The 11,145-nt window shown below is 40.8% G+C and overlaps 1 protein-coding gene across 1 annotated transcript; it reads left to right on the top strand.

The window, feature by feature from the left end:
• Positions 1-763: 763 nt before the first annotated feature.
• lpar3 (lysophosphatidic acid receptor 3) lies at positions 764-10,843 on the top strand. The gene is made up of 4 exons (XM_089001534.1): positions 764-872; positions 1,066-1,193; positions 2,960-3,706; positions 9,153-10,843. Exons 3-4 carry the CDS (start codon positions 2,965-2,967, stop codon positions 9,479-9,481), a joined length of 1,071 nt encoding a protein of 356 aa, XP_088857660.1. The 5' UTR covers positions 764-872; positions 1,066-1,193; positions 2,960-2,964; the 3' UTR covers positions 9,482-10,843.
• The last annotated feature ends 302 nt before the right edge of the window (positions 10,844-11,145 follow it).

Below are 11,145 nucleotides of genomic sequence, written 5' to 3'. Positions count from 1 at the left end.
ATTACATATACAGCGCACAACAAATTAATGAAACACTAGTTTTGAAATCTGAAACAATGATAATGACTGTTATTGTGGTTTACATCCAAAAATGTGAAATTTGGGTTAGGATTTTAGCAATCATCATGGAATTTCACAAGTTCGATTTGCTTTCGCGGGGTGAAAAAAAATGATGTGTCGGGCCGGATTTGACCCCCGGGCCTTGACTTTGACACCTGTGTTCTACAAGTTACAGGAAACTGGAATTTAAAAAAAGGTTTGAAATGATTTATCTGGGCCTCTCCCGCACGGACCTTACCCCCAAAAACATAATACAGTAAAGTCTCGTTATATCGATATTCAAGGGAGTCCGAAAAAAATATCGATATAACCGGGACTATCGATATATCCGACCCTGTTTGCATGTAATTTTCTCCGTGCGTGCATAGAAATAGTCTCGATATAACCGGGACTATCGATATATCCGATATAACGAGACTTTACTGTATATGATTCAACAGTAGTGTGTAGACATTTTATGGAATAATTTTATTATTGTCTTGGTTGTGAAAAGAAAATACTTCCTGTTGTGTTTTTCTTAATCCTTGGAGTTTTCTTGCAATAGGGATGCAGGGGGCTTTTTATCCACTTGAGCACCTGCCCGGAAAAAAAAATTGTTGCTTTGCCATTGGACGCTCATGTTTCTTTGGCCCTTTGGAGGCTGGTTTGAATAAGTTTGTCTCGTCTTGAAGCGTTCATTGGCAAGCAGCTCGCAAACATTAGTCTACTCTCGCCAAAGGAAAATTTATGGCTGAAAAGGAAAGGAGGCAGAATACGCTCAACGTCGCGCCCGAGTATTGAACGGGACTACTTTTGCCACTTCGGCTGTTAAGGTACGTGATTTTTAATGAACAATTGACTCTGGATAGTGTGTGCACGCGCATTTTTCAGGTTTCGGGCGCGGAGGAATTTTGTTCTGTTCCCGGCGCGCACACGCCCTCTGCGTCATCTGCTTCCAGACTCAATCAGGGCGCTCAATCTCTCTATCTCGCTCTCTGTCTTCAATTCTCTCCAACTCACTTGCAGTTTGTCGCCTCCCTCCGTCCACGGCTGCGTGGGCGCAAGCCTCGAGCCACTGGAGAGGGGAAATGGTCGCGTCCTTGGAGAGTAACTTTCCCGTTCTCGCGGTGTCGTGACGCAGCCGTCTAGCTAAGGTAAGCTCACCTTGCTGACTTTTCTCTTTGCTTTTTTAACACCCTTGAGGCGACACTCCGTTCCACTTCGCTCCACTACTCCGCTACTTTGGTTGTAGTCGAGCGCAACAGGTTGTAAAGTTGGATCAAACTTGTTTGGACAAAAATGTACTTGAGACTTTATTGACCACAAGATTTTTTTGTGCCAAATGCAATTCATTTAATGTTTTCACAATGACTTATGAATTGAAAAAAAATATTTGTAACCAACTTCCTGTGCTTCTCAGCTTAAACATCCATAACAAAGTACCCATTTGCTTGACCTATCGACATTCAACAGTCACCTCTATGCATTTATGGCTGTTTGATCATTTCTCCCATCCATATATTTTCAACATTCTTATACTGAAAAGGTCAGAGGGAGTTGCTGCAACCTACTCCAGCAGACTTCGGGCAGAAGGCAAACTACACCCTGAACTGGTCGCCAGTCAGTGACAGGGCACATAGAGACAAACAACCATATTCACACCCTCATCACCACTGTCACTTAGTGGAAACCGATCCCACGCTCCCTGCATACAAGTAAGGCACGTGGACTACAAGAGTAGAGTGGGGGTCACAAATGGTGTAATGATGATACCATTAGTGACGCCCAACATTAATTCAGTTTCTTTGATACCCATCTCAAAGGACCATGCAACATAATGCACATTCCCATCTTTGCACTCACTTCTAGTAGACTGTCGAATAAATGCTCAAACAATTTGCCTTTTCATCAATTATTCTCCATCATTAAAATTTTGAATAGTGCTAAAAAAAAACTGCATACCACGGCATGTTGAACATTTTTTTGCATTGCACTGTATTTGAATTCCCCTGAGTTCGGGCAGAGGTTGACAGGGTGGTTTGTAAGACGGTGAGTCTGCGTTTCATTGTCTGGGCATGAACTGTGGCAAGCCCCTGCGAGTGTGCTGAATTCAGTTGTCTTTTACTTTTCTTTGATGTTAAATGGCTGAAAAGTGCTTTGGGACTCCAGCTCTGCTTTTGTCACGTAAGGGTACGGTACATTACAGTGGATCTTTGAGGTAGAGATCAATGCAGCAATTTGACAATGAACAGTTATTCAAACAAAAGAGGACTTGAGCATTTAATCCCACTCCTAGTTGATGATATCTGAACACAAATTGTGAAGTAAAACAAGTAGACACACAATACAACTAGTCATTGGCGTATATTCTTTATCGGTTGTAGCAAAACAGCTATGACTATCTTACTTGTGTCTCCATGTTCTGATGTTCTGTATATATATATATGTATATAACCTACACTTGAATGAGCTGCACAATCGCAATGAAACAATTCAAATTTAAAAACTATATTTTCCATTTTCCCAAAAGATATTATATATATATATATATATATATATATATATATATATATATATATATATATATATATATATATATATATATATATATATATATATATATATATTAAAGAGTGCTATTTTCATTATTTAAAAACGTGACATGTTTTTATTTTTTGCTGGGCAGTAATGATTTAGGGTTTCTGCTCATTTCAATGGGGATGATGATTTGAGAGAAGAGCGAGTGACAAGTGAGGTCATGCAATGAATGCAAGCTGTAAAATCCATTATTTCCAAGTAGATCAACTTTCATGTAAACTAGTTTTTTTTCAATGCAGCGTTTCATAAAAAAAAATCTTTATTTTATCCTTTTTTTAATATGATTGAATACTTTGTTTTGACATTGTTGTGTTTTGTGTAGGAATAATGGGGCGGCACAATCTCACTTGCCATTACGACGAGCCCATGAGCTTTTTCTACAACAACAGCGGCGCTGACGATAAATGGGACAAGACCCAACTCATTCTAGTCCAAGTGGTGGGCTCGCTCTTTTGCTGTTTCATCCTGCTCTCTAACGCCATGGTCATCGCAGCGGTCGTCACGAACAAGAGGTTCCACTACCCGTTTTACTATCTCCTCTCCAACCTCGCTGCTTCAGACTTCCTAGCGGGCATCGCGTACGTGTACCTCATGTTCAACACGGGTGAGGTCTCACGGAAACTGACAGTGAAAGGATACTTTATCCGCCAAGGTCTTCTGGACATCAGCTTGTCTGCCTCGCTGGCCAACCTGCTCGTCATTGCTCTGGAGCGTTACATCTCTATCATGAACTTTAAAGTCCACAGCAACCTGACGAAAAGGAGGGTGACCCTGCTCATCGTGCTGGTGTGGGGCATCTCCATCCTCATGGGCGCCGTGCCCAGTCTAGGCTGGCACTGCATCTGCAACCTGAACGACTGTTCCCAGCTGGCCCCCATTTTCAGCAGGGGTTACCTGGTCTTCTGGTCCGTGTCCAACCTGGTCGTATTTCTGGTGATGGTGGCTATTTATATGAGGATCTATGCCTACGTCAAGAAGAAGACGTCGTTGCTCACGCCGCATACCAGTGGTTCCATTAATCGCAAGAGGACACCCATCAAACTCATCAAAACAGTCATGGTGGTGCTAGGTAAATACTACTCTTGCCCCTTTTATTATCATTCATATTTGTACCTGCAACTTATGTTCCTCTTATCGCTACTTCAGCAAGGCATGAAGAATTCTGACGCATTTCTTTCCTTTATCATTAATGACAACAAAAAGACGAGGCTGCCATCGTTGATCCAAAACATGTTCACTTTATTTCCTTGAAAAAAAACCAAGGCTCATCAAAATGTGTGTAGAGCAGAAAGGAAAAGTAAAAGAGTGAGTGAGCATAACTTCGACACTGGCCTTTTACACGAACAAGAAACGCAATGTTAACATGCTCTTAACACATTCTGATCACGTTCATAACGCAATCTCAATGCGTGACTTCACATAATCTAATCATGTTCATCACACGAACTGATCACGTGACTTCAGATGGTGACTTCATCTGTCCGTTTGATCAGGTTTGATCTATTATGCTTGGAACACTTTTTTTTTTTTATCTCCCCCCCCCCCCCCCCCCCCCCCACTCCCAGCCCCTTTCAAATTGCTGCTGTGGATTGCAAATTTCCCCATTGTGGGACTATTAAAGGCTTTCTGATTCTGATTCTGATGAGATGATCTGATAAGTTGACTGCAGACGGCCTGATCGGGTGAATTCAGATGATCCGATCAGGTGAATTCAGACATTTAGAAAAATTGTTGCTCCAAGCCTTACTGTCTTCCGAATGCTGTTTACGTCAACATGGCTTGGCCCTTTTTTAACAGACTAAAGACAGGATGACTAATGGAGTCCAGATACCTTAATATCGCTAATAAATTTACCTGAAGTAAAATAGCAATAAAATGAAACCTATTGCACCTTTTCAAAATCTAATTATACAATTGTGAACAATAACAAAAATCTATAATTTAACCGAAATTTCCTTATGGCACGATCAATATTGTTTTGTTATATTCAGGTCTACGTTGAATTTTATGGTTCCTAAATAGCCGTAGTCTATGAGACTAAATACTACTCCCCTCACCTTGCGCAACAACAAATTGACTTTTGGATTTTTATTAGTGGGAAACAACACAGCACATATTTGTGATACCATGAGTTGTGGAAATTAGGTATCTCAAAAGCTCAATAGCTTCGATATAATAGTTGGCAAATGGCGTACCAATGTCCTTTAAAAAAACGTAACAAGCTTGAAACTTCCTTTTCTTCTCCTGTATTTTTATCATAGACAAGCCAGTTGGATAAGTTCATTATGTTGTTTGTTGAATGTGTAATTTGCAACACAATCTCCTTCAATTGAGTCAAAGTATCATTATCATTTCCTTTTGTTTAAAATAAAACTGAGAACCGAGACAACAACAAATTAAGTTATCGCAGATTATCAACATTCAATTTGATAAATAAATTCAACACCTATCAAACGTCCTAAACACTAATTTGAAGTCGAAATGCTCTATCCTTTAATTCATATTGCAACCACAATCAAAAAAATACACCTCGAAAGTAGTTCTGTCCTTTCTGTGTGGAAATTACATGTTTCCCCATGCCGGCGTGGGTTTTCACCAGGTACTCCGGTTTCCTCTCACGTTCCAGAAACACGCATAGCAGGTTAGTGGAGCGCTCAAAATTGTGCCAAGGTGTGTTTGTGAGCGTAAAAGGTTGTTTGTCTATGTGTGCCCTGCCAATGGCTGGCAACCGGTTCAGGATATCCCTTACCTCTTGCCCAAAGACAGCTTGGATAGGCTTCAGCATGCCCGCAACCCTTGTAAGGATTTGCGAATTGGAAAATGGATGGATTTATAAAGTAACACAAAACCTGTTGGACACTGTTATCATCAGCAGAGATTGAGGTTGTTTAACTTGAGTGATTTAGTTTTTTTTTGTGCCTTTTTTGCATATGCAATGAGAAAGTGGAGTGCTCATACTGACTGCAGGGGCAGAAATGGGACATGACTTAGCGGTTACATAGGTACGAAAGCAAAATGTGTGTCCTGGTTATCCTTGCTGCTCAGAACAACATGGGAGAAGAAACAACACATTTACGATGTTCCCTGACTTTACTTGAATGTTCTGCTCTGCTCGTGATTCATCCAAGTGTGAACAGATGTAATGCTGTGTACATTATGTATATTTGTTTTGTAAATCCGAAACGTATTTTTTATACATACATTACTTTCAGAGTTTTGAATGCCATACTTTTTACCAGCAAGATTTTGAGCAAAAAAATACTGTTCAACCTGACATGTTGCGTTGTTGTGGTTGTTCCTAAAAGTGACTTCACACCAAACTGGGAATTGAGGTGAAACTGAGACTGGAACACTTTGCCTTTCAAGTTTTTTTTTATTTGTTCACTCCACCCAGACTGAAGAAAAACGAAAAAGAGATAAAAAATCTTGCTGTATGTTATATGTCATTGTTCTTTGTTTACACGGCCTCGTTTGTTCATCCAGATGGGTCGATTACTGTATGTGTACACAACGTATTCCAAACTGCTGTGTAGTTATCTTATCCTACAAGGACTCTGGTCATCTGCGTGTGCAATGTTTCTGTCCACCAAACACACGCCCTTCAATGAGCGTGTCCCCCATTCCTCCTCCCGCCCACCTCTACCCCTCCACCCATGAAAAACAGGAAAACATAAAACAAACATACGCTGCGCACGTTACCTCTGGCTACGATATGCATTACAAGTCTTGAAAGGTCTCTGAAAATTAAAATGTCTTCCTCCTTTCGCATTCTTGAGATGCACAACTGCGAGTGGAACTGCAGATGAGGTGACAGTGTGTCATGCAAAGTCCACAACCGAGTGCAAGGGGATGGTTTATGTGGGGCAGTTAAACTGTTAACTCTTGCTTCCAGTCGGCTGGGTGGTAGTGGAAACTGTACAAACCAGTTCTAAGCCGTCTGTGAGCTTTCTGGGTCAAGTGAGAATGAGTAATTGCGTAAGTTTTTGATCTGTTGTTAGGCGGGGACAGTACAGAGAGCAGATTTCACATAACATTTGACAAAATAAAATCTATCAGCAAAAGTAAGAGGCAAAAGGGATCAAGTCAGTCTGTCTAAGAACAGGGTTTGGGGATTTTGCTTCTATTGACTCGGATACTGGTTTGGGTCTCATCTTTGTGCCTACAAAGGATTGATTGTCTTGCACATGAAAGTGTTGTGCCTGCTTTTCTAACACATCGTCCCGCTTAACATGCTGCATGTTTTTGTCCCCCCCAACATGGACCAGGAATAAAAAAAATCTACAAGCATGTTCTGCAGCTATCCCCACTCTCCTCCCCCAAAGACAGAAGTTTACGCTTTAAAAGTCAATATCTAAAAATGGTCAAATTGTTCAAGCCAGGATGTGAAAACATGATTGTCTCCCAGTGAACACTTTATTTTGTCTGTAGGCGTGCTGAAGGTAAAGACACATTGCTGGTGGAGACAAGTTGAATCTTGTGGTTTCATCTAAGTGCCAAAAATCCCTTTAGCGGCGCAGTTGTGTGCCCGGGCATGTTAGGCTAGATTTAAACTACATGGTCCAAGTGGCTCAATCTTGATTTTTTTTTTTTAATCTCAAGTGGCACAATTCAGAACTACACTCTGTTCGCGTAAAACACATTGAATTGAAAAAAATGTTTAGCTTGTAATCAATGGATATAAATCCAATCTATTAAATTTGCCTGCCAATGCAAGCTTAGCATAAATGCAAAAAATTACCTAATTTATGCAAACACAATATGATTTAAATGCCCACCATGGGATAAAGAGTCAACCCAGTTTTTGTAACATTTAATTGCCCTGTGTGTGTATTTTTGTTCACTTCCGTGTAGTCACATGCTGTCAACAGGAATAGACAATTAGAATAGGACACTCGGATGTGTACCAAAAATGCAAAATATCAGCGAGGGCGAAACAAATTATGCAAGTGACTCGCTGCAGTGATCCTGTGTTGGAAAAGTCTCATCGACACACATTTCCTATTACACACGCATTAATGATCTCAAACAAGAGTGTTAACTACCTCTAAAGGTGGAAACGCAAACTGGTTTCACTACACAAGCAAAATCACGTCATGGAGTGCAGCCAGGCTAAGCACAGCTCAATACAGCCTGCAAGACCATCTTTGCTGGCCTAAAAATATCCGAATCACAGACTAATGTTAATTATATTGATCCATGAATTCTTACTAAATCATTCCAAATTGACTTTCAGCTTCCTTTCATTGCCTTTCTCCCGTTGTGCTGCTGCCAGATGTGTGTTTTCGTATTTAAGCATTTAACCAATCCCATTTCAGCCGTAATTTGTTACCAGGGTCAGAAATCTACCTGGATGCCTTCACAATCCATTCGTCAGGCTCTGGAGCATAAAAACCAATGTCGATGAAACAGTTGCTTTAACCAATGGAGTTCGGGTTGGCAACCCAAGACCTGCTCAAAGGCTCTGGCAACGGCAGTGTTTTCACAAACGATGATTGGCTAGTCACAAGCCAATCGTAGCATCACTCTCCGCTAGTGATAAGCGCATACTGGCCAGAGCTAGCACACTGTATCTGTAGCGAGCTGCATAAGTAAATATATTGTCTTGATTTAATAGCAGTTTTGTCAACCCACAATAGCTGAAGAAGGTGAAGAAATGGATTTGTTGGCAGATTTACTGTTAAAGCCATTTTCAAGACTGATTTTTCAAGAATAGATGGACATCATTAAGAAAGGTTGGACAGCTTTGAAGCTAGCAAAAATAGCAAAGAATATTGCAATTTTATGAGGTTATCATGAATCTGCACGTTCATAGTAAACATTCAAACAGTTTAATGACAGTATTTCTTGAGTTTCTTCAAGTCACAAGTCATTTCCTGGCCAATGTCACCCTCTAGTGGACGTGTAGTAAATAACACCACACTCACAGCTGTGGATTGATTCAGACATCATTCTACTGAAGGTCTATTAGTGACATGCACGGAATTCCAGGACACACAGAATAATAAGTTTTAGAACTACATAAATATTCAATGCAGTTTTAAAAACCTTACACTCTCTTCTTTTTTTCAGTGAAAAAGAGTTGTTTCCTAAATTATATGGGTCTCGAGTTATGAGCTTGAATTGAGGGTACATGTCCAAAATACAATACAATGCAATGCAAATGGACAGTGCTTTACCGACTCAGCAGCATGGAAAATCCAAACCCGAACAAATTCGGGAATGGCGCTGTACATAATTATTTTCAATTCCTGAATAAATTCGTGAATGGCAGTGAATTAATCAACTGTATGGATCATTAAATTGCCGTGGAATTGTCAGCATTGTTTAAAAGCTTCTGGATGCGGCTCACTGTCATCGTCGGGGTAAAATAAGAGGTTGAAAGGTGAACCGCTTGTTTCTGAATTACAAGATAACAAACAAACCACCTGTTTGCTTAGCAAAGGAAGTATGGGTCTGACCTAAAATCCCACATCAAATAATGTCTTGTTGTCTTAATCCTTTTGTTGATTTTGTAGGAGCCTTTGTGATCTGCTGGACTCCTGGCCTAGTGGTCTTGCTGCTGGACGGTCTCAACTGCACCAGCTGCAACGTCATGAAACTAAAGCGTTGGCTTCTTCTCCTGGCCGTGCTAAACTCTGTCATGAACCCGTGCATTTACTCCTACAAGGATGAGGAAATGTGGACCACCTTCAAGAACCTCATGCGATGCATCGGCAATGGGACTCGGCGACAGCGGTCCACGCGAGCCAACACCCGGCCGCTAAACTCGAACCAGGACACGGGCAACAGCCAGCTTCCGTCCGAGGAGACAAAAAACGGCGACCAGGATATCTACCAGACCTGAGTGCGGAATTTGTACTGAATGACGACGAATGCCTGCTCATTCTAAGATGGAAATGCTTCATGAAGATGCATGGACTGGAGTCAACAGTTCTTTATCTTCAAAGAAAATTTGGTCTGGATTATCAGCACAGGCTTACCGTGTCAGTTTTAAGTGGCGCTGAGAAGACACAACACTCGATACATCCTGTTGCTATGGCAACTTGAGTACATTTGTTTTCACTCGTTGGGAATTTCTTCATTTTGGAAACAAACTCAAAAATGGAGAAAACAGTCCTTTTTTGTTTCTGTTATTTATGGCTGAAAAGAAACAGTAAGGTCACTCTGGTGCCTTTCTTTTCGGTTTTATATCCCAAAAAGTATATGACTGTGCCAAGGGTGATGCTATGGTCTTGTTTGTGTCAATATGAGGTAGCATGATATTGTGAGTCGTACATCGTTTTAGGGACATTTTTTAAACACTACTGTTGTTTTGCAAACAGACATTTTAATATTACATTCCTCAACCAATTGAATAGTCCGCAAACATAATATAATGTATGCGCAGTCTGGACACTACATTAGGTACACTTCCGATATGTACACGAGCAGAGCCGCACTGCATCATTGTAGTGATCGCAGGCTACAAACTGCTTTTCAAAAGTCCACATTTAAAAACGATTACCTCTGGCAACGCAACTACACATTTGTTGTCTTTGCAAAGACAAAACTTTGGCTATTTAGATCTGGCTGGATTTTGCAAGTGCACCTAATCTAGTCTAAATCAATGTATTTTACTTTGTGGTAAAGATGGGAGGGCCTTTGGGGATCAATTTCAAGTGTATGATGATAGCTGACAAGCATTTTCTTTATATTGACAAGCATTTTTATTTATTTATTTTTTGCCCTCTTGCAATCTCTACCTGCGGCCAATGATAATAGTCACTCAAATTTAACGCCGCTGATTGAGGCAAACTGGTTCTCCCTGTAGCTTTCCCCTGCATCCGCTGCAACTACTTTTAATGGCTGCTCGTGCTCTGCTGAAACAAAGGCAAGAGGCTTGTAAAGAAAAAACAGGTTACAGCACACTGGATTTTTGCTGGAGGTCCGTCACACAATAGTTTACCTGCAGGAAGTTAGGAGGATATGACTGACGTAGACTGCATCGCTCCTTCCCAGACGCTTGTGCTATAAATAACTGACAAACGCGCCTTCAGCCTGCGGACGCTGCGTCTCACGGTTCAATCTCCCTCATGTCGCTATTTCATGTTTTTTTGTCTACATGTTCATGTATTCTGCATCACACCAAATGCATGAGTCTTCCTAGACATTTGTATTGGAAATGTGAGTTTTATAAAAGACAAATATAAAATCACCTCAAGTACCTGAGCGTGACTTTATTGTGCTGTATGACGACATGTTTTTGCTCTTACGCACTTTGTAACCTTGAAGCAATATACTGTGTATGTGGGGGGGCATTGTTTAATGGTGAGATCACGAAAACATAAACAGGCCAGGAGAATGGTTTAACCTTTTGCACGCCAAAACGCAATTAGTGTCACTCCTTTGTCGAAATCGCTGTTGTACTCAAACATACAAACAACTCAAGACAAATCAGAGCGACTTAACAAAAAATGCTGTGATATTTAGCACGATCGATTCCTCATCGCAATCTCTTTTTTAATTTCA

This window comes from Hippocampus bargibanti, linkage group LG07 (genome assembly GCF_051943395.1).
Source record: "Hippocampus bargibanti isolate YZ-2025 linkage group LG07, ASM5194339v1, whole genome shotgun sequence".
Lineage (NCBI taxonomy): Eukaryota > Metazoa > Chordata > Actinopteri > Syngnathiformes > Syngnathidae > Hippocampus > Hippocampus bargibanti.
This window is presented reverse-complemented; position numbering and strand designations above follow the sequence as displayed.

What these genes read in the sequence shown, in the direction of transcription:
- lpar3 (XM_089001534.1), top strand. Translation starts at nt 2,965, where the DNA reads ATGGGGCGGCACAATCTCACTTGCCATTACGACGAGCCCATGAGCTTT. An exon ending in AACAGTCATGGTGGTGCTAG is followed by an intron (nt 3,707 to 9,152) that starts GTAAATACTACT and finishes TTGATTTTGTAG; the next exon opens with GAGCCTTTGTGATCTGCTGG.